This window comes from Bos mutus, chromosome 11 (assembly GCF_027580195.1).
Source record: "Bos mutus isolate GX-2022 chromosome 11, NWIPB_WYAK_1.1, whole genome shotgun sequence".
Lineage (NCBI taxonomy): Eukaryota > Metazoa > Chordata > Mammalia > Artiodactyla > Bovidae > Bos > Bos mutus.
Window position 1 is genome coordinate 4,966,012 of NC_091627.1, and position 23,637 is coordinate 4,989,648.

At 47.6% G+C, this 23,637-nt stretch overlaps 1 protein-coding gene across 1 annotated transcript in view; it reads left to right on the forward strand.

Moving 5' to 3' along the window:
• MED27 (mediator complex subunit 27) overlaps positions 1 to 23,637 on the forward strand; it is a 217,781-nt gene that overhangs the window by 169,925 nt on the left and 24,219 nt on the right. Inside the window, exon 5 of the mRNA XM_005902761.2 lies at positions 16,139 to 16,246. Within this exon, the coding sequence (XP_005902823.1) occupies positions 16,139 to 16,246 (108 nt within the window). The remainder of the gene's footprint in view (positions 1 to 16,138; positions 16,247 to 23,637) is intronic.

A 23,637-nucleotide genomic window follows, 5' to 3' on the forward strand; every position in this document is an offset into this window, starting at 1 on the left:
GCCCCATTTCTTCTCTTGATCTCGCCACCACGCAACCAGGGACATGTTCTTTAAAGCATGCACATCAGCCGTGCCATTTCTTGGCACTGACTTCCCTTCACCCTGAGCACAGCTACATCCCTTGTCAGAGCTGCTGCCACCAGCAGACCTGGCCCGTCCTGGCCTGGCACCTGCGCTCTGCTGCCCGCCCCGCCCCGCCCCCAGGCCCCCCACACAAGACCTTCGCTCCAGCGCCCCCCACGGCTGGGCCCTCTGCAGGAGTCTGCACAGCCCAGCCCAGCCCAGCCTTGGGCAGCAGGTGTCCACCCAGTGTGAACCTCTCCCCTCACCCAGCTTTATTGTCTTCCCAGCCCCACGCGGATCTCGTAGTTTTGTTTCTTTATTGTCTGCCCATCCCCGTCCCCAAGAATGCACCCTCCTGAGGCGTTTCGTTCACTGCTCTGTCTCTAATCCTTAGACCAGTGCTTGGCACAACAGTGGATGTCCAAGAAATATTTGAGTGAATTGAATGAACAAGTGAATAATTGACTCATCTGGTCTAAATGTCATCTTGGGGCACACATTGGTATTGCCTAAATCTCTCTTTGAGCTGTCCCCTTTCTGTTTATTTCCCTTAAAACTCCTTGCAAATTATACATTTTTATTTACATACAGATTTGTTGCCTGTCTCCTCCACTAGACTCTTAGCTCTCTGAAGTGTTTCATCTGCTAACCTAATGCCTAGCCTGCACTTGTTTCAAATTAACAAGTAATTGTCAGATGAAAGGTGGGGGGGACTGGAAGGCAAGTCATTGCCCATCTAAGGCAGCTCCACGTTCCAGTATGTCCATCTGTCGGTCCATCTCCCCTCCTTTCCCCCACCCTTCATTCGTTCCCCATTTCTTCCAGCACAGCCACCTTCTCACTGGAGAACTGGTTCCAGTTCCCAGTCTTCTCCATGTTCTCCAATCCAGGTTCTAGAAGGAGGCAGTGTACGTGGCCTAGCCAGCATGGGGAGAGCCTTCTCTCAGACCGGTGTAGGGCAGCCTTTGAACCTGGTACCTCCCCCTGGGCCATCTGCTTCTGCCCAGGACAGGAAATAGCAGCTGCTTCCTGGGCAGCAGGCCCACCAGTGAGACAGGAGCGCTGGGTGCAGTGGCTCTCCTGCCGCCATGTGCAGCGTGGGGGACAAGTAAAGGGTGTGCGTGCGCGGGGATTCCTCTTCACGTCCCTATGAGAAGCTTCACGTTTCAGCCTGTTGGAGAAAACAGTGGTCGGCGTCTCCTTTTGTCAGCGAACCCGTTTCTACTTCACTGCCACATCTTTTTGGAATCTCGATGCCCTGTTTTTATACAGCCATCACATTCTCCTTTTTCCCAGTGGGGTTTCTGTTATATACTTGAATGTATGTTTTATAAATGAAAACGAACTAATTCTGTTTTGACAATTCGGGGGTTTTTCACAACACTGCTTCTTTACATCGTGTGTGGATTTTGTTGTGGTTGAGAGGAACGGGAAGCCAGATGAGAGGGGAGAACTGTGAGAAAGGTGGCATTCAATCGTATGAAATGCAAACTTCTTAAACCTTCCGTGTCATGAAAATGGCTAATGAGGCCTGGAGAAGGAGGAGGTCCTCTCTGCTGAAACTCCCCTCCCTCCGGGGCAGTTTTGACTACTGAAGAGACGAATGGATGCAGGAAGAGCAGAAGTACCCGGAGCGTTAACATTGATGGCCCCTTGGGAAATGATTCAGTCACTCATCCAGGGAATAAGCCACCTAGTGAAAATAAACCTCATCTTATCAGGCAGGTGCTTCATAATTGTTAAAAAGAATGACTTGCAGCGATACTAACAATTGCTCCCACGTGGTGAGTGACAGTAGCGACTCCCTGGACACTTCATAGCCCCAGCCATCCAGTCCTTACAAAGGGTTCTATTTTAGAGACGAGGAAGCGAAGCTCACGGAGGCTGGTTTTCCTCAACCCACGCTGGTTTACCACGCTGCTCTGTACGTGGCAGAGGCAAAATTTGAACTTGGGTCTCTCAGGCTCCAAAGCCCCGGCTCTCCCCCCGCCCCCAACCCCTATGCTGTCTGTCCCCCGTGACAAAGGCAAGGAGGCAGTAACCCAGCCTGATGGATGGCAGATGCCAAGTTTGAATCCCAGTGCTAAGCCCTTCCAAAGGCTGGTGTCATTTCCTCCTCCCAAAAGCCTCATCCTGAGTCTGCAGGCCAAAAATCTGGGAAGTGACAGTCCAGGGAACTTGCCTCAAGTCACACGGCCATGGGGCTTCCCTGGGGTCCAGTGGTCAAGATTCTGTGCTGCCACTGCAGGGGGCACGGGTTTGAACAACTGAGATCCTGTAAGCCGTCTCATATGGCCAAAAAAAAAACAAGGTCACACAGCACCAGGAAGAGGCAGAGCTGAAATCTAAACTCGGGTTTACTTTTTTCCCCAGTCTATACATGTTAACACTCGAGCTTGCTTGCCTTACTGGCAAGTTGATTTTCTAACTTGTTGGTAGACAGAAACTAAAGTGAGTTTATCTGCCTTATGTCTCCTGGGTCTTTGTCAGAAGGGAAGATGTAACTCACCTCTTGAGGCTGTAACAGCTCCTCAGCTCCAGTCTAGTCCATCATCCCTGGAAGTTACCTTCCAGTTTGATTTTCCCTTTCTGAATCACACTGCATTGAACTGAGTTTTATCATCAGAGATGCACTTGAACCCCCCACCCCCACTGCCCGCCCCGACCCCGCCCCGTCGCATTGAGCAAAAAATAAGTGACCTTCAGCGTAGGAAATACTGGTTTTATCTTAGAGGATCCCTCGGTCTGACCTCCTGGTTTCCATGTCACGTAGCCCGTTTCTTGTGGCGGGCTCATTACTGTCCAGCTCTCTGCAGTGCCAGCAGCCTCGTCCAGCCGTGACGGCAAGTTTGTTGTCTCTGCCTCCGCCTGGCAGAGCCGCAGCCTCTCAGGGTTGCTCTGTGTCCATTTCCCCTTGGCTGTTTCCAGTTGTACGGTTTTCCTCGAAAGAAGCAGGAGCCGGTTTCCCTTGAGCTCCCGGTCCCCCTTGGCTGCGCCTGCTTTGGGAAGCCTGCTGTGAGGACAGCCCGCCAGCACGGTTCTGCGGACGGCACACACCTAGCAGCTGTGCAGAACTCAGAGCGCCAGGTTCAGAGAGAAGCGAAACAGCAGAACACTGAGATTAGTCAAAGCCAGTGTTTTAGTGGCGTCTCATGGATGGGGTTGCGGCTTCCCTGGTAGCTCAGTGGTAAAGAATCCACCTGCCAATGCAGGAGAGGCAGGAGAGGCATCTTCGATCCCTGAGGGGGAAAAGATCCCCTGGAGAAGGAAATGGCAACCCACTTCGGTATTCTTGCCTGGGAAATCCTAGTCAGACAGGACTTAGTGACTCGACAATTAACAATAGCTGGGGTCAGGAGTGTGAGTATAAAACCATTTGGGAAGGAGGCCAGGAGCTGTGTGAAGCAAGATTTTGAGCCACTTACCAGAGTCCCCGAATATATGACTGGAGTTAGAGGATTAGATGGTCCAAGGCTCTGTGGTCACCCTGTCTTATGATTTAGAGATGCTGCTGTGGGGCCAGGGACCCGGCACAAACAGCGGAAATAGTGAACAGCAGGCCCCGCGCAGAAACCTTAGCTTCCTGCCGTTACGAATGAGAGTAAGACACCTGCCTGGGGCGCAGCACAGGGTTCTCAGATGGAGGAGGGAGCCGCAGCCCTGTGGGCACACCCTGGTTCTTGTCCTAGAGTCAAGTATGTGTCCACACTGTTCAGGGAAGACCCCCAGGTGTCAGAGGAAAGTTTGGAGGAACGTTTTTACCAGATCACATTCCAAGAACATCTCCTGGAGGAACGTTCTGTGGGACATCATCTGGGGAGTGCTCATCCGTATAACCCCTCCTTTCAAGACGTGGGATGCATTGGACAGGCGCCCAGCAAGCATTTTCCAACCGCTCAGTGACACAGCACCTTCTCCCCAGACTCCTCGGGTACATTGAGCCCCACGTGCTGAAGCACTGTGCCCCCCATTACTGCAGGCACAGCTCACTTTAACCACTTTCTTCAAGGTTGATTGTCATTCAGTCACTAGCTCGTCTCCGACCCTCAGCAACCACATGGACTGCAGCATGCCAGGCTTCCCTGTCCTTCAGTGTCTCCTGAAATTTGCTCAGACTCATGTCCATTGAGCTGGTGATGCCATCCAGCTATCTCATCCTCTGTCGTCCCCTTCTCCTCCTGCCTTCGATTTTTCCCAGCATCAGGGTCTTTTCCAGTGAGTAGGCTCTTAGCATCAGGTGGCCATAGTATGGGAGCTTCAGCTTGAGCATCAGTCCTTCCACTGAATATTCAGGGTTGATTTCCTTTAGGATTGACTGGTTTGATCTCCTTGCTGTCCAAGGGACTCTGAAGAATCTTTCTCCAGCACCACAGTTCAAAAGCATCAAATTTTTCAGCACTCAGCCTTCTTTGTGGTCCAACTCTCACATCCATACATGACTACTGGAAAAACCGTAGCTTTGAGAGCTTTATGGACCTTTGTCAGCAAAGTTATGTCTCTGCTCTTTAATACACCTTCAAAGCGGGAACCGTATTTGATACCTCTTAACCTCTCAAGGCTTCAGTTTACCCCCTTGAAAATGAGACAGTTGAAAGTGACTTTTTTAAAACTCCAGCTCTAAAGTCATGTAAATCTGCATCAGTGTCCTAACCCAGAGCTTCACGTAATACACACACTTATATACTCAGTGAATAAATGCTTATCGGGCTCGTTCCCTTTATCCCCATCTTTCTTTGTAATTAGCACAAAGGGGAAGGTTCTTGGTTCCATACTGAGAAGAACTGTTCCTGAACCTCCTGTAGGTGCTCAGGTGCCCCTCCCTCTCTCCCTTCCCCTTTCTAAGTATACTTGGAAAAACATCACTGCAAGTACAGCAGACCCCTTGTAGACACTTCCACAGTAAGCTTTTCCCTTGTTTGTACCTGGAAAATAATGTTTGTGTACACGTGCGTGTATGTGGTTGGTTTTCCCCCAGTGTATCCCTTCCCCAAAGCAGAGCTCAGCCATGCGTCCTTTGTCTTGGTGACAGATACTGTGCTGCCCACTTCACTTCCCAGTCACGGGGTGTATGCTGGACCTGAGGGTGCAAAGAAGCCATTGGTCAGCTCGTCCCCCCTGCATCCTAGACAGCTCTGCTTAGGCTCAGGGTGCCTGCTCCCTGCACAAGCCCAGGGGTTCAGGTTGCAGGTGATTGGCTCCTCTCCCCTTCTCAGCTCACCTGGTCTTAGCTACAAGATTTGTTGCATTTGCATTGGGTAGCAGTTGGTGGCAGAGCAGAATGAAATATTTTTGCTATCCTCAACTTGCCTCCCACTTTGCAGCTTGCCTTGCCATAGTGAACTAGAGATTTTTCCAATGTCATACCGCTTGGCAGATGAATGCCAGAGAAGAGACAGAGAAGACCACCCATTCAGCTCCCGCGCCCCTGCAAGGGGAGGTGCTCTGACAGGTCTCTAAGGGCACTTCCTGGAAGAGTGACGGCCTGCTGGGCAGACCCCCAGCAGCTTCATCTCCAAGCGCACCCTGGTTCTCTCTGGAGAAGCACAGTGCTCCCCTTGACTTCACGACTTGCCGTGTGAACACACGGAGACCAGCACTGGAGGGCTGGTGAGAGAGCTGCTCAGTGCAGAGGGTTACCTTGGCAACCGCAAGCCCGCTTCATTACCAGATGGCATTAGCGTTATTTGTGGGATCCCATGGCAGTTGCCAAGCACAGACCTGTAGCCCCATCTCTGGACATTTTGCTCCGACCACAGCCAGCACTGACTAGTACGTAGAACAGTGTCCGTCGGCCGGTATATGGTGCCCCACCATATCAGTCTGCCAGAACTCCAGGGTCATTACAACCTGCTGTGTGCAAGTGTGTTAGAACTGGCACAGTCCAGACACGAGAATATGAATCATGATAGAGTGCCATGCAGGCTGGAAAGAACATTAGGCGCACAAAGCCCCTTCTCGAGGGCCAGGGGATGAAGGGCTTACGGACCCTCTCAGCTGCATCACCTCTGAGTTGAACGAAGGCTGAGGGCTAGAGCATCGTATGACTCAGCATGCCGTCGGCCACGTGTCTCCCAAGGATCATCCCATCTCGTTGCTCCGCAGGCCCCTCTGCTTCACAGCTGAGTGAACAGGCACCAGCGGTGGCTGGACTTCCCTCGGTCGCCCTGCCTGTAAGTGGCAGGTGTGGCAGAGTCCAGTGCACTTGACCTTCATAGTCAGTGGCCTCCTTTGGAAGTCAGCGAGGTCAGCCCCCGTGGCAGCCCCATCCTGTCCCCACAGCACCCGTACCTCAGGCTTACCAACTCAGCAGCCATTTAACAGGAGCATGCTTTTGTTCAAACTTTAGCGCCCACACAGCTGACACCCCCTCTCTGCAGCATCCCTTTCGCCCAGGTGTGACAGCACGAGGGCAGATTAGCATAAGTGGTAGTTGCACTGGACCAGAGGCAGTGACCGTGCTTGTTCCAGCTTTGATGTTGACTGGCTTCAGATCATTTCACCTCTGCAAAGTCCAGACGAGGGTGTGGGCCGAGCAGTGAGGACTGCCCCAGGAACGTAGTCTGTGCCGGGCCCTCTGCCGCACCCGTATCAGTGAATCGACTCCTCGGGGTCGTTCTCAGAGGGCACTCTTGGTATCTCCATCAGATGGAGGAAACTGACGTCCAGAGAAGGCAAGTGATGGGCCAAGCTCTCCCGTAGCAGAGCCCAGACCTCATTCCAGATGCACCTGGTTCCAAAGCCGCGAAACGGTGAGCTTCAAAATCGCATGTGTGGTTTCATTGTGACCACGTTAAAATGCAAAAGGCCATAAATCTGTGCATTTTCAGCCTAGTTGAGTACCAGAGTCCTTTCTGACTATAAAAAATGAGATTTGATAAACTTCATAGCGCATGACAGGTTTGAGAGAGAATAAAAGTGAACCGGAGCCAGACTTCATAGCACCGAATGTCTGGAAGCATCCAGCTCAGGAACGGCATAGCCGAAGAGATGCTGCTGGTGAGCCTCCGACATGCGTGCGCCCTCCCTTACGGGTGAAGCCGCGGCACAGGAGCGGGGCGTGGAGAGTCTGTCTCAGGACTCCGGAGCGACCAGGCAGGGGACTGGGGGGAGTGTGACTGGCTGAGGGCGGGCGTGGAGGTGGGAAGTATGATTGGTGAGGGAGCGGTATGCTGAGAATCTCGTGTTTAGAAAAGAAAACACTTAAACCTCAATATATAAATGAACATAGGAAAAGAAAAAAAGGGGGTGGTAAAGGAAAAACTATCCTAGCCAGATTCATAAAATGCAAAACAAAAATTTTAACCTGTCGAACAATGATCTGCCCCTCTCGCCCTGGTTGTGGCCTTGAAATACCATTTCCCACGAAAAGAACCAGAGCTGCTTATGGAAATGACTGATCCGTGACCTCAGGTGGGACTTGTACAGGACAGGCCTGGAGTATCGTGTACAAGACAGCAACTGTCACAGAGACCACGGTTACAACCCGACAGGCCTGGAGTGCCATGCATCGGAGAGCAAGGAAGCCGCCTCGGAGACCAGGGTTATGACCTCACAGAGATGCCCGTAGGCCACAGACAGGACGATTTGAGCGCCCGTGCAAAGAATTGCATCAGATACATATACCTCAGATCTGCTTCCCTTTTTGAGTTTATGCTAATGTTAAGGGGGAAAAGCTAACCCATTTGTTGATACATTGGAAGTAAACTAGAGAACTAATGTGTTATTTGAAAACTGGCAGATAAATGGAAAGAACTGACCTTTTAACTTGTCTTTCCTATATAATAAATTCACCCATGAGGTGACCAATTAGTAGGTAGGTGGAGTTTTTCTTTACAAAAGTATTCCAGCTAATACCTGAAGGCTGGGTTATCCCCTTGGAGTACGACCATCTGTAACCCCTGGTGAATTTAATGGGTCAGCAGCTGCCAGCGTCACACACTGAGATGCCTGACCTCCCATGCTTCCTGTTGGCAAACTGACACCCCCGTGAAGCAGGCCTGCCAAAAATAACAATAACAGTAATCAGGCCTGCATCTCATACAATTACCAATTTATAGGAAGTACAGAGTAAGAAAGACCATGTAAAGTACACCGCCAGGACGCCATCAGCAAAATCCAGGCTGGAAAACTCTACAGAGAAAATGAGCCAGTTTCTTCAACAAATAAAATGGGAGGGAGGGGATAGAGAGAAATTTTTAGTTTAGGAGAGACTTTTGAGACATCAGCCAGTCACGGGGTGTGGACCGTATTCAGATCCCAAGTCAAGCAAACTTTTTTAAAATGTGGCCTTTGTGAGACTGTTGGAAATTTTAACACTGACTGGCCTGCAGATTTGATAACACTAGAGAATTCCTATTGTTTCAGATGTGGATTGGTAGCACAGCTATCTGTTTTGTTTGTTTTCAAACCCTCCTCTTTCAGAGACCCAGACTGAAATAATTACAGATAAAGTGATATCTTGGCTGTTATTTGTTTCCAAATAAAACAGGAAGGGAAAAGTAGGTGCTGCTGCTGCTGCTTAGTCGCTTCAGTTGTGTCCAACTCTGCGACCCCACAGACGGCAGCCCACCAGCGTCCCCCGTCTCTGGGATTCTCCAGGCAAGAACAATGGAGTGGGTTGCCATTTCCTTCTCCAGTGCGTGAAAGTGAAAAGTGAAAGTGAGGTCACTCAGTCGTGAGGGTGTAGGTAAAACAAATCTGCCAAGAGTTATTGCCATTGGGGTGGGTCCAAGGAGGTTCTTCATACTATTTCATTTACTTTTGTATGTTTTCTTTTAAGGCTTCCATAATAAAAACTTTAAAGAAAGTAATTAAGTCAGTACTTCGGGGCGGGGGGTGGATATTATTTTGTTCTGTTGAGGTTTGCTTGTTGTTCAGTCCCTAAGTTGTGTGCGACTTTTTATGAACCTATGTACTGCAGCACGCCAGGCCCCTCTGTCCTCCACTGTCTCAAGGAGTTTGCTCAGATTCACATCCATCGAGTCAGTGATGCTGTCAAACCATCTCATCCTCTGCTGTTCTCTTCTCCTCTTGCCCTCCATCTTTCACAGCATCAGGGGCTTCTCCACTAAGTTGGCTGTTCACATCAGGTGGCCAAAGTATTGGTGCTTTAGCATCAGTTTTCCAGTGAAGATGCAAGGTTGATTTCCTTTAGGACTGGCTGGTTTGATCGCCTTGCTGTCCCAGGGACTTATGTTTTAATAGCACCCATTGCTGATGGGAGTGGAGAGCAGACAGTAGTGTTCTTAACCCTTATGGTTAGCAGTTGGTAGATTGTATCAGAAGCTGCAAAACATTTGTACTGTTCACCCCGGTAAATTACAGCTCTACAAACCTATCCTCAGGAAATAATCCCAAACACAGCAAAAGCCAGGTGAACAAAAGTACACATTGCAGCCCAATATTAATATTAGGGAAAATTTGGAAGCGACTAATGTCCAACAGTAGGTTAAAGAAATTACAGTATATCCACTCAGTAGAATGCTAGACCCACATGTCTTGCCATTTTTGAAGACTGCACAGCAATATGGAACAATGCTTACCTCATAATTTTAAATAAACTTTTGACTTGAAATTATATATTTAGTTTCAGTTATAAACGTGAAAAATTCAAAACCCATGAATCTTTGATAGTACAAAGATTGAAAGGAAGTACCCCAAATGTTAATGGTGATTCTCTTTGGATGGAAAGACTATAAACAATTTATTCCTTTTTTCTCTAATTTTCAATTGCCCCCTAGTAAGCCTTTATTAACTCTTACTATTAGTTAACTTTAAAATATCAAAATTCTCTTTTTATGAGTTAAAGTCAGCTAGATCTTGCTTCTTTTAAGGAAACAGTTGCTCAGTTTTCTGCTTATTAGCAGAAATTCTAAGAAATTCTATGCTTATTAGTAAAGAGAGTTAAAATATGTTGGAAATGGTAGCCCCGTTGGAGGAGGTGTGCTGGACCGTCACTGTAGCCCAGCAAGAGACAATTAACTTCAGTGCTTATAACTTCAGTGCTTATGACTTTAATTCTGTTCACTTCAGTTGCTCAGTTGTGTCTGACTCTGCAACCCCATGGACTACAGCACACCAGGCTTCCCTGTCCATCATCAACTCCCGTAGCCTGCCCAAACTCATGTCCATCGAGTCAGTGATTCCATCCAACCATCTCATCCTCTGTCATCCCCTTCTCCTCCTGCCTTCAATCTTTCCCAACATCAGGGTCTTTCCCAGTGAGAAAGATCACATAGGTGGCCAAGGTATTGGAACTTCAGCTTCAGCATCAGTCCTTCCAATAAATATTCAGGACTGATTTCCTTTAGGAATTGTTGATATTAATATTAATTAGTATATTAATATGAATATTGGGCTGCAATGCATACTTTATTTCCTTTAGGAATTGACTTCGCACTCTAGGATGTCTGGCTCTAGGTGACTGATCACACTATTGTGGTTATCTGGGTCATTAAGATCTCTTTTGTGTAGTTCTTCTGTGTATTCTTGCCACCTGTTCTGAATATCTTCTGCTTCTGTTACATCCATAGACCTTTAGGATTGACTGGTTTGATCTCCCTGCAGTCCAAGGGACTCTCAAGACTCTTCTCCAACACCACAATTCAAAAGCATCAATTCTTCAGTGCTCAACCTTCTTCATGATGCAAATCTCACATCCATACCTGACTACTAGAAAAACCATAGCTTTTTATCTAGATGGACCTTTGTCGGCAAAGTAACGTCTCTGCTTTTGATTATGCTGTCTAGGTTGCTCATACCTTTCCTTCCAAGGAGCAAGCGTCTTTTAAGTTTGTGGCTGCAGTCACTGTCCACAGTGATTTTGGAGCCCAGGAATATTTGCTACTGTGTGAGATGAGTGCAGTTGTGCGGTAGTTTGAACATTCTTTGGCATCGCCTTTCTTTGGGACTGGAATGAAAACTGACCTTTCCCGGTCCACTGGGAAGTTTTCCAAATTTGGAAAATTTGGTCACTGCTGAGTTTTCCAAATTTGCTGACATACTGAGTGCAGCACTTTCACAGCATCATCTTTTAGGATTTAAAATAGCTCAGCTTGAATTCCATCACCTCCACTAGCTTTGTCCGTAGTGATACTTCCTAAAGCGCACTAGACTTCACATTCCAGGATGTCTGGCTCCAGGTGAGTGATCACACCATCATAGTTATCTGGATCATGAAGATCTTTTTTGTACAGTTCTTCAGTGTGTTCTTGCCACCTTTTCTTAATATCTACTGCTTCTGTCAGGTCCATACTGTTTCTGTCCTTTGTTGAGCCCATCTTTGCATGAAATGTTCCCTTGGTATCTCTAATTTTCTTGAAGAGATCTCTAGTCTTTCCCATTCTATTGTTTTCCTTTATTTCTTTGCATAGATCACTTAGGAAGTCTTTATTTCTTCTTGCTATTCTTTGGAACTCTGCCTTCAGATGGATATATCTTTCCTTTTCTCCTTTGCCTTTCACTTTTCTTCTTTTCTCAGCTATTTGTAAGGCCTCCTCAGACAACCACTGTGCCTTTTTGCATTTCTTTTCCTTGGGGATGGTTTTGTCACAGCCTCCTTCCTGTACGATGTTACGAACCTCCATCCATAGTTCTTCAGACACTCTATCAGATCTAATCCCTTGAATCTATTTGTCACTTCCACTGTATAATTGTAAGGGATTTGATTTAGGTCATACCTGAATGTTCTAGTGGTTTTCCCTACTTTCTTCAATTTAAGCCTGAATTTTGGAATAAGAAGTCATGATCTGAGGCACAGTAAGCTCCAGGTCTTGTTGTTTTTGCTGACTGTATAGAGCTTTTCCACGTTCGGCTGCAAAGAATATAATCAATCTCATTACGGTACTGACCATCTGGTGCTGACTATGTGTCGAGTCATCTCTTGTGTTGTTGGAAGAGGATGTTTGCTATGACCAGTGCGTTCTCTTGGCAAAACTCTGTTAGCCTTTGCCCTGCTTCATTTTGTACTCCAAGACCAAACTTGCCTGTTACTCCAGGTATCTCTTGACTTCTTACTTTTGCATTCCAGTCCCCTATGATGAAAAGGATATCTTTTTTGGGTGTTAGTTCTAGAAGATTTTGTAAGTCTTTATAGAACCATTCAACTTCAGCTTCTTCAGCATTAGTGGTTGGGGCATAGACTCAGATTACTGTGATATTGAATGGTTTGTGTTGGAAATGAACAGAAATCATTCTGTTGTTTTTGAGACTGCACCCAAGTATTACATTTTGGACTCTTTTGTTGACTATGAGGGCTACTCCATTTCTTCTAAGGGATTCTTGCCCACAGTAGCAGATGTAATGGTCATCTGAATTAAATTCGTCCATTCCAGTTGACTTTAGTTCACTGATGCCTAAAATGTTGATATTCACTCTTTCTGTCTTCTCTTTGACCACTTCGAATTTACCTTGATTCATTCCAGGTTCCTATGCAGTATTGCTCCTTGTAGCATCGGACTTTACTTCCACCACCAGTCACATCCACAACTGGGCGTTGTTTCTGCTTTGGCTCCGTCTCTTCATTTTTTTTTGGAGTTATTTCTTCCGCTCTTCTCCAGTAACATATTGGGCACCTACTGACCTGGAGAGGTCATCTTTCAGTGTCCTATCTTTTTGCCTTTTCATCCTGTTCATGGGGTTCTCGAGGCAAGAATACTGAAGTGGTTTGCCATTCCCTTCTCCAATGGACCACGTTTTGTCAGAACTCTCCACCATGACCCGTCCATCTTGGGTGGCCTACACAACATGGCTTCTGGTTTCATTGACTTAGGCAAGGCTGTGATCCATGTGATCTTTTTGATTAGTTTTCTGTGATTGTGGTTTTCATTCTGTCTGCCTTCTGATGGATAAGGATAAGAGGCTTGTGGAAGCTTCTTGATGGGAGGGACTTCAGTGCTTATGACTACCAAACTATAACTGGGTTCCTTTCCTTCCCTTGCTTCCTTCCAAGACTACACGTAAATTAAAGGCAGTTTCTGTTCCTGCCTTGGCAGTTTATTGGCATCCTTAAATAGTGATTTCTCATTTTACAAGAAATGACCCATTAAATGTTACATGGTATAGCAGAATTTAGAAGTACTATGCAGATGTAAGATGCTTTTATTAACATTCTCTTAAATATAAACAAAAGTATCATGTCTTTTTCTTAACCTTTTTGTATTCTGTACCATTGAGGGCATATAGAAATACAGATCAACTCAGCATTATTGAAGGAACCTGGTATTAGTAATGTTCACCAACACCCAGGGCTGATCAAGGAGAGAAACTGTTGTTGGGGACAGTAGGGTGAGGATGATGCTGTGAAAGGGCTGCACTCAATATGCCAGCACATTTGGAAGACTCAGCAGTGGCCACAGGACTAGAAAAGGTCAGTTTTCATCCCAATCCCTAAGAAAGGCTATGCCAAAGAATGCTCAAATTACCGCACAGTTGCACGCATCTCACATGCTAGCAAAGTAATGCTCAAAATTCTCCAAGCCAGCCTTCAGCAATACGTGAACGATGAACTTCCAGATGTTCAAGCTGGTTTTAGAAAAGGCAGAGGAACCAGAGATCAAATTGCTAACATCCGCTGGATCATTGAAAAAGCAAGAGAGTTCCAGAAAAACATCTACTTCTGCTTTATTGACTATGCCAAAGCCTTTGACTGTGTGGATCACCACCACAAACTGTGGAAAATTCTGAAAGAGGTGGGCATACCAGACCACCTGACCTGCCTCTTGAGAAATCTATATGCAGGTCAGGAAGCAACAGTTAGAACTGGACATGGAACAACAGACTGGTTCCAAATAGGAAAAGGAGTACAGTCAAAGCTGTATATTGTCACCCTGCTTATTTAACTTATATGCAGAGTACATCATGAGAAATGCTGGACTGGAAGAAGCACAAGCTGGAATCAAGATTGCCAGGAGAAACACCAATAACCAGATATGCAGATGACACCACCCTTATGGCAGAAAGTGAAGAAGAACTAAAGAGCCTCTTGATGAAAGTGAAAGAGGATAGTGAAAAAGTTGGCTGAAGGCTCAACATTCAGAAAACTAAGATCATATCATCTGGTCCCATCACTTCATGGCAAATAGATGGGGAAACAATGGAAACAGTGACAAACTTTATTTTTGGGGGCTCCAAAATCACTGCAGATGGTAATTGCAGCCATGAATTTAAAAGACACTTGCTCCTTGGAAGAAAAGTTACGACCAACCTAGACAGCATATTTAAAAGCAGAGACATTACTTTGCCAACAAAGGTCCATCTAGTCAAGGCTATGGTTTCTCCAGTAGTCGTGTATGGATGTGAGAGTTGGAGTATAAAGAAAGCTGAGTGCCGAAGAATTGATGCTTTTGAACTGTGGTGTTGGAGAAGACTTTTGAGAGTCCCTTGGACTACAAGGCAATCCAACCAGTCCATTCTAAAGGAAATCAGTTCTGGGTGTTCATTGGAAGGACTGATGTTGAAGCTGAAACACCAGTACTTTGGCCACCTGATGCGAAGAACTGACTCATATGAAAAGACCCTGATGCTGGGAAGGATCGAGGGCAGGAGGAGAAGGGGATGACAGAGGATGAGATGGCTGAATGGCATCACTTACTCAGTGGATATGGGTTTGGGTGAACTCTGGGAGTTGGTGACGGGCAGGAAGGCTTGGCATGCTGCGTTTCATGGGGTCGCAAAGAGTCAGACACGACTGAGCGACTGAACTGAACTGAACTGAGGGTAAAAACTGTAGGAAATGGGGAATAAGGGAAGGCTGGCTGGAGGTGGCACCTCCAGAAACAGTCTGCACACTGGAGTTGCAACATTAGGAGTGCTGTTTGCAGGGAGACTCTGGTCTGAGCCCAGAGGGTTCCCTGTAGCCAATTCTGTGATGTCAGAGCTTCACGGAACAGCCTAGACAGTGGGCCTTGGTTTGGGTCCTGTGCCCAGTCTGTCTGTAGGGTCTCATCTAGGAGATGAAGAGGCTTGACAAAGTATCGGAAGGGTTACGTGAGCCCCTTAAAGAATGGAAGGTGCTGTCTGTCTTGTGGGCTGAGTCTGTTCAGCAAGCACATCAGGTTGTTTTTCCCCTTTGTGATTGTCTAGTCTCTCAGTCGTGTCCATCTCTTTTGCAGCCCCGTGGACTGTAGCCTGCCAGGCTCCTCTATCCATTGCATTCTCCTGGCAAGAATACTGGAGTGGGTTCCCATCACCTACTCTAGGGGAGCTTTCCCACCCAGGGATCAAACCAGCGCCTCCGGCATTGGCAGGCAGATTCTTTACTACTGAGCCCCCTGGGGAGCCGCTTTCCCCAGGCGTGTTTGAAACTGCACTTTTTACAGCTGGTGTTGGTAATGTCTGTCTGTCTTTGGCCGCAGCGCATGGCCTGCCAGATCTGAGTTCCCCAGCCAGGGACTGAGCCTGTACTGCTGCAGTGGAAGCACAGTCTTAACCACTGGACCACCAGGGAAGTCCTGGTGCTTAGGTTCAAGGGAAAACGCTTAAATGCATTTACAGGATCGTGTTCCTGTTTGGAGATAAGACTCAACTGCTTCTCATGTACCTTCAGAACTGCCCCACTTTTCCACCAGCTGTTAAAAATAGACAGTTCGACCAGGGGGTATGTGGTGTCTGTATTGTACTCCCTGCATATTCCGTGAGTGTACGAAGGGTCATTCCATCGTGTGAAACAAATGTGCTCACTAACTCCTGCAAGGCCTCCGTCGTAGGGTCACCTTTCAAGAAAGTAATCTTAAGACAGAAAAAAATAAAAGGGAAATTTGCTTTATCCAGCAAACAGACATTTAGAACTTACCCTGAGAGTTTATAAGTCAAAATTATAAGTAAATTCAGGGTTAGATGAGCTGGGACCTGCACCACCTTAAATGCCTTAGGAGGCTGGCACAAGGGTGACCGCCATGCCTGCTGTCCTCCACGCGTCCACTGGTGCATCTCTCGGAAGCAGACAGAGGTGGCTTTCTGCTTGTTGTGTTGCCAGCATGTGTGGTTCGCGTGTGCACAGAGGAGTGTTCAGGTTGCCAGCATGTGTGGTTCGTGTGTTCATGGTGAGCACTCAGGTTTGCCCCCTTTCTTTTGCCAGGTGACCTTGGGAAAGGTGTTGAAAGTGATCGTCGTCATGCGGAGCCTGTTCATCGATCGAACGATAGTGAAGGGGTATAATGAAAACGTCTACACAGAAGATGGCAAGGTAAGCATGCTGGCGTCTTTTGTTTTCTCCGTTATTTTCTGTATCCCAGAACAAATGTAGTCGAGTCCCAGATGAATGACATTAAACACTGGCAATCATAGCTGAAATGATCAACAAGCGTAGATTTATCAGTGTGAAGCCGAGTGCTTTACAAAAAAACATTTCTCTCCCCTTGCATTTTTCATCAAGCTTCTGCTTTTTTCCTTTAAGCCTGAAACCCTTAGTTGAATTTCTAATTTATCACCTTGGACCCCAGTTGCCTCATTAAATGTGTCTTCTGAGGAAATGGATTTCTTTCTTTTCTTTCCTTTTTTTCCCCCCTCTGCCTAGTCATGCAGCACATCAATAGCCTAGGGTTCAGCATTTTGCTTTTCCGAGAACCATGAGGAAAATTCAAGTGAGTCTGACACACAGCCTGCCGACCGGCCTTTCCTCAGAACTACGGGGCACCCCAGAAGCTGCTTGTCCATAGTGGTGCGTGCTGAATACTGCTGTTGAAAAAAGAGGAGTCATTTCCATGGCTGAACTGCTTCATGGGACACCCACCCTTGTGAAGCCCTGATTCCTCTGGACTGCACACTCTCCGTATGGAGATCGAGCACGAGAGGATGCTAATAGAAGCCGACAGGCTGCATTCGTGTTTGCTTCCAGAGCGTGATGAGCGTTCTGCCAGAGAAACCACCCAGGTGTGCCCTGGTCACTTCTGGCACTGAGCCTCCGTCTTCCCCTCTCCCTGGAGCTTTCCCTTCTTTTCATGAATCCCATTAAAATGTAAAAGTTTGTTAGTACCAGCACTTAGCACCCAACGGCCATGTTATAATGAGGATAGGACGCTCTCCAAAAACAGGTGACGAAGGTAGCTTAGCACATACCTGTGCATTATGTAAGAGGTGTGACCCATACAGTAACGAGGTCTCTATTTTGATCAAGGAACCCAGCATTTTCGAATTTCCACATTCCACTCCAGTGTTGTCACCGTGGGCAGCTATTCTCACTCCCAGGGCTCTGCCAGGTTCTCGTGAATCTCCCCATGGAGAGGAAAGCATGCCTCAAGGGAAGCTTTCCCCTTTCTTTTTGGAAAGACCAAAATGCCTCTGGAGCAAGGGCGGAGAATAAAGTAGGTAATCGGGGGAAGCATGACCCAGGGAGTGTGACTCATCAACTCTGATGGCGAGTCTAAGCAAGAAATCCCAAACTCCTTTGCAACAGTAGACACAAGACTGGGTCAGGGGAGACTCTGGCCCAGAGCCCGAGTCAGTGGTCATTTTTGTGGCTTCTGTTCATGATTTACAGCTTCATAGTCACCCCTGGGTGAGTCTCAGCCCGTGCTCTCCGAGGACTTACAAATATGTAAAAGCTGTGTACTAGAAGAGAAACTGAATTCAGGACACAAGTGAAGCATACTCTGAACTTAGAGTACAAGTAGTTCAGTTCAGATCAGTCTCTCAGTCATGTCCGACTCTGCGACCCCATGAATCGCAGCATGCCAGGCCTCCCTGTCCATCACCAACTCCCGGAGCTTGCTCAAACTCAAGTCCATCGAGTTGGTGATGCCATCCAGCCATCTCATCCTCTGTCGTCCCCTTTTCCTCTTGTCCCCAATCCCTCCCAGCATCAGAGTCTTTTCCAATGAGTCAACTCTTCGCATGAGGTGGCCAAAGTACTGGAGTTTCAGCTTCAGCATCATTCCCTCCAAAGAAATCCCAGGGCTGATCTCCTTCAGAATGGACTGGTTGGATCTCCTTGCAGTCCAAGGGACTCTCAAGAGTCTTCTCCAACACCACAATTCAAAAGCATCAATTCTTTGGCGCTCAGCCTTCTTCACAGTCCAACTCGCACATCCATACATGACCACAGGAAAAACCATAGCCTTGACTAGACGAACCTTTGTTGGCAAAGGAATGTCTCTGCTTTTGAATATGCTATCTAGGTTGGTCATAACTTTCCTTCCAAGGAGTAAGCGTCTTTTACTTTCATGGCTGCAGTCACCATCTGCAGTGATTTTGGAGCCCCCAAAAATAAAGTCTGACACTGTTTCCACTGTTTCCCCATCTATTTCCCATGAAGTGATGGGACTGGATGCCATGATCTTCATTTTCTGAATGTTGAGCTTTAAGCCAACTTTTTCACTCTCCACTTTCACTTTCATCAAGAGGCTTTTTAGTTCCTCTTCACTTTCTGCCATAAGGGTGGTGTCATCTGCATATCTGAGGTTATTGATATTTCTCCCAGCAATCTTGATTCCAGCTTGTGTTTCTTCCAGTCCAGCGTTTCTCATGATGTACTCTGCATATACATTAAATAAGCAGGGTGACAATATACAGCCTTGACGTACTCCTTTTCCTATTTGGAACCAGTCTGTTGTTCCATGTCCAGTTCTAACTGTTGCTTCCTGACCTGGATACGGATTTCTCAAGAAGCAGGTCAGGTGGTCTGGTATGCCCATCTTTTTCAGAATTTTCCACAGTTTATTGTGTGATCCACCCAGTCAAAGGCTTTGGCATAGTCAATAACGCAGTAGTAGATGTTTTTCTGGAACTCTCTTGCTTTTTCGATGATCCAGCGGATGTTGGCAATTTGATCTCTGGTTCCTCTGCCTTTTCTAAAACCAGCTTGAACATCAGAAAGTTCATGGTTCATGTATTGCTGAAGCCTGGCTTGGAGAATTTTGAGCATTACTTTACTAAGAGTTGACTCATTGGAAAAAATTTTGATGCTGGGAGGGATTAGGGGCAGGAGGAGAAGGGGACGACAGAGGATGAGATGGCTGGATGGTATCACTGACTCGATGGATGTGAGTCTGGGTGAACTCCTGGAGTTGGTGATGGACAGGGAGGCCTGGCATGCTGCGATTCATGGGGTCGCAAAGAGTAGGACACGACTGAGCGACTGAACTGAACTGAATTGAGATGAGTGCAATTGTGCGGTAGTTTGAGCGTTCTTTGGCATTGCCTTTCTTTGGGATTGGAATGAAAACTGACCTTTTCCAGTCCTGTGGCCACTGCTGAGTTTTCCAAATGTGCTGGCATATTGAGTGGAGCACTTTCACAGCATCATCTTTCAGGATTTGAAATAGCACAAGGAGTAGAGGTTTTGCCTACTCTGCAGCACCCACATCAGTCTTAACATGATATTTATTTAACTGCCCCATACTGAAAGTGTCCAAAATCATGCGAAGGCTTTGCCACCTAGTTGATACTCAGTAAGTGATAACTAGTATTGTTTTTATTCTGCACTTAAATCCGGTGGTTAGAGAATGATCTCACGTGTATATGTTCTAGAATTTCTTTCTGATTCCTCCTCCTCAGCTGTTTGAGGTAGTCCTTTCCTCCCCTCCACCCGCTTGCCTCCCAGACTCCCCAGGGGCTCCCTCCCGGCTGCACTCCTGCCTCTCAGCCACCCTCGTGTCCTGGTGGTTTCCCGTGTCCCCTCATGGAGATCCCTGCTGATGTGTGTCAGAGTCAGACCTCCTCCCCAGCTGGACCTCAGGTGCAACCTGTCCAAAATCAGCCTCAACACCCCTGGGCCGGTCCCCACCCAGGGTGACTGTGCCAGCCAACTGCTCAGGCCTGCCTCCTCCATTCAGAGTCTGTTGGCAGGCTCTAGCGAGTCTCTCTCTATCCCTGCAGCCGGGCGCCTCCCGTCCATCTCCACTTGTCCTCAGTTCTTGTTTCTCCACCAAGTTGCAGCCTCGGCCTCCTCACTTCCTGTGTCTAGTCCTGCTTCCCTCCCCCATCTGTCCTTCACTTGGCCTCCAGAGCCGTCTTCCTGAAATACACAGTCAAGGGGGTGATTTCTTGCTTTTTGCCATCTCCCCATTGCCCAGAGCAGAAAAGTGGCATGTAAGTAGACATTGGGCACAAAGCAGTCCATGATTGAAAGAGTTTGGGAAACTCGGGGTTAGAGAAAGTTCAGTGGGACTCTACTGTAGAAATTCTTAGAGATTGGAGTTTGCCCATGTGCCTTGTGAATCTCCCAAGACGGGTGTGTAGTACACAGTCTCTTCCTGACCAGTTTGACCATCCGTTTTTTTCTTCCCTTATTCTCGGAGTGTATGGTGACATTGGCGTTTGGCAAAACACTCTTCTGAAATCTCTGGCTTGTAGAATAAAATCCAGACCCCTTAGCAAGACACAGAACTGCCTAGTGACCTGGCGCCTGCCCCCTGTCCTGACCTCATCTGCCGTCATTCTCTGCAGGTGTTTTGTCTTACCTTCCGGCCTTTTGTGCTCCTTGTGGCTCTCAGAATGTTCCAGGTTCTTCCACACGCTTAACACCTGCTCTGCGCCCTTGACCTGGGATGTTTGCACCTCCTGCTCAGCTGACATACTTACTCTTCCTTTTGCACTGACCAAATGCCGTCTCTCTTCTCGTCCTGTCCCCCTTCCCCTGGAGGCCTCTTCTGTGTGCACAGGCTCCAGAGATAGCAGGCCTGGGTTTCCCTCAACTTATAGCACACATTATCATCATTCTTACCTCTGTAGTGTTTTGAACAGTCATTTTCTGGTACTGGAACTAGTACATCCTAGTTGTTTGTTGACGCGTCTGCCTCGTAATTAATAAAAATACTGGCGTACTCCATGTTTGTTCTCGCAGGCCTTGTACAAAGCAGACTGAACCTCCAGTGGTCACAGAATCCTAGGGACCACTGTTAGACTCATGTTTCTGATAAGGAACCTGAGACCCAGAGTGGGAAAGTGGCTGCCCCCACTCACACACGGAGCCAGTTCTCAAACCTCCCTCTGCCAGCAGCTCCTCAAGGGCCCAGGCTCTGTCCTGAGTGTCTTTCCCTCCTGTGGATATACAGCAGGGCCTGGAACACCGTAGAGTAATAATGTGTGGGAGGGGATAATGAAAAAGCCCCCTGGGGATGTGAAAATGCTTTAGTTGGGATGGAAAAGTGGAGAGTCAGAAATTAGAGACAGGAAACAAGGAAATTAGAGATGGGTATTAGACAAAGCAGCGGGGACTGACATCATCACTTCAGTCCAGTGGCTCAGTCGGGTCCGACTCTTTGCAACCCCATGAACCGTAGCACACCAGGCCTCCCTGTCCATCGCCAACTCCCGGAGTTTACCCAAACTCACGTCCATTGAGTCGGTGATGTGATCCAGCCATCTCATCCTCTGTCATCCCCTTCTCCTCATGCCCCCAGTCTTTCCCCGCATCAGGGTCTCTCGTCATAAGTAAAGAACAAAGGAGGCACACACACGTGCACACGGGTCATGGTTTCCGGATGAGAGATGAGCGTGGGTCTCTGTTCCCCAGAAGGAAGGTGCATGTGTGCCCGGGAGCCTGAATTCTCCTGAGTCATTTCACAGAGGGGACCCGGGAGGCCCCCTGCTCCCTGCTACAACGGCATACTTTGGCCCCAGTGATCTGCAGGGACCCTGAAAGTCAAAAGAGCAGGGCTGAGAGGTTGGAGTCCCCTTGTTATTTTAAAGGCACATCTACCACATTTGGCAGAGAAGCGCTCACATGACTGCTCTGCCCAGAAACTACACCTAGCCAATTTGATCAGCGCCCCCTCCCCTTTTTTTTCAGAGTACTTTACAAATGGTAAAAAGAAAGTCATGCAGACATTATTAGTGTTCTGTTTTCAGAAGTGATCCTGGTATATGTGAACTTCAGTATTTATATACACTTGCATCAGTGTCATCTGTGTGTTGAACCATCTGGCGCATCCCAGATGAAACGTGGCATTCGGAAGGACATTGGCGCTCGAGGTGTGGTCCGTGAGAGCCAGTCTCTGCCTGCACTTGTGCTGTTCCAGAGGCACAGCCCTGCATTTGCTGAGCTGGTGCCTGAGCGCTTGCCTGGGGTGGGCCGCTGCCCGGACCCAGCGGCTGTGGCTTCGAAAGCCTTGCCTCAGCTTCCAAGGGTCTGAATTCCTCCTGCCTGCAGTTGTATCTTCCAAATCCAAGGCAGCCAGCGTCTAAAAGGTTTACTTAGCTGCTCTGGCACAACAGCAGCCCTGAGCCACCCCCAATTCCCAGCTCTGGCAGGTCCCCCCACCCCATTACAGTCCCACCAAGCCTAGCTGTCACTCTGCACTAACAACCACCACCTCTACCCTGATCATCCTCTTTACCTGGACGCATATTTTTGATGCCAAGCACCAGTAGATTAATTCCTCTAATAAAATATAAAAGTGCTGCTAAGACTTGCTGCCCCGCTCTGCGCTGTCATCAGGGAGGAGCCCAGAGCCCTGACTCAGCATGCCAAGAGTCCGCTTGAGGTTGACTACCTGGCCGTTGTTACGACTTCACACAGTCAGACCTAGCTGGAAAAAAATGCAAGTGTCTCCAATGAATTTATCTTATTAGGGGATTTAGGTTATGTTAATGCTATAGCTTCATTAATTACTCCATATCAATAATAAAAAAAAAAAAAAGCAGCTTTTAGCCTCCTAGCGCAAGAGAGGAGAAGAAATGGTGGTATCAAAGGGAACCTTCAAAGACAGCCAGAGCTGTCTCCAGGGTAATTTCTGATCCCCGCATTCTTCCCACTTCAAAGTTGGATGTGTGTGTGTGTTTGGGTCGAGGAGGCTGGGGGAAGCTTGAATCTGATTTCTCTAATAAGTGTTGGCATCAGCCCCGTTTGATATTAGATGCAGGGAACATTTTGATTTGTTATAGCCTTTGAAATTGTTCAGACGACCTTCAGAAAAATGGCCTCTTGTTACTTTGGGGGAAGGGTGAAAGCTGGGGAAGGGGAATCCGGTTTAATTCGTATGCCGAGGATGCCCTGAAATGGTGCTCTCAGCAGTTTTTTTAGTAACGAATGTATGTCCTGATTGAAAGTGAAAAGTTGAAGAAGAACAGACCTGTAAAACTCCTTCACTTTTCTATTCTCTGGGGGAGAGTGGGCAAACTTAAGCGGATGACCCAGTAGAAGTTTGTGGCTTGACTTGGATGGCCGTGGAGGAGTCCATCACCGTTGCAGGTTTATAGTTCCCCGCCTCTCCTGACCCATCACCTGTTGACCTTGCAGGATGAAGCTACTAGGAAATGAGAGCTCTAGAAGTTGACGTCTCTGTAAGGCTTACAAGTTTTATTTGAAAGTGTCAGTGTAAGATCATTTATAGTTCATTGTAGTATTTTTTTTTGAAATGAAGAACTGATAACTTTCTGATGAGCTGCCGTCATTTTCACTTGCCACTAAAGGGATTTTAGTGCCAGTGGTGTCACATGACCTGGCCTGGAGGGTTTGTCATCTTGAACTTTGCAGGAATGCCCCCTGCCCTTTGAACTGACAGCTTGGGGAACACCATGTGAGTCCCCTTCCATCTGGATTATAGCTGCAGGGCTCTTTTACTCCTGGGTTAAGAGCTGAGGCCTCTTTTTTGTTAACTGTTAGTTTTGTATCGGGGTACAGCCAAGTACCAAGAT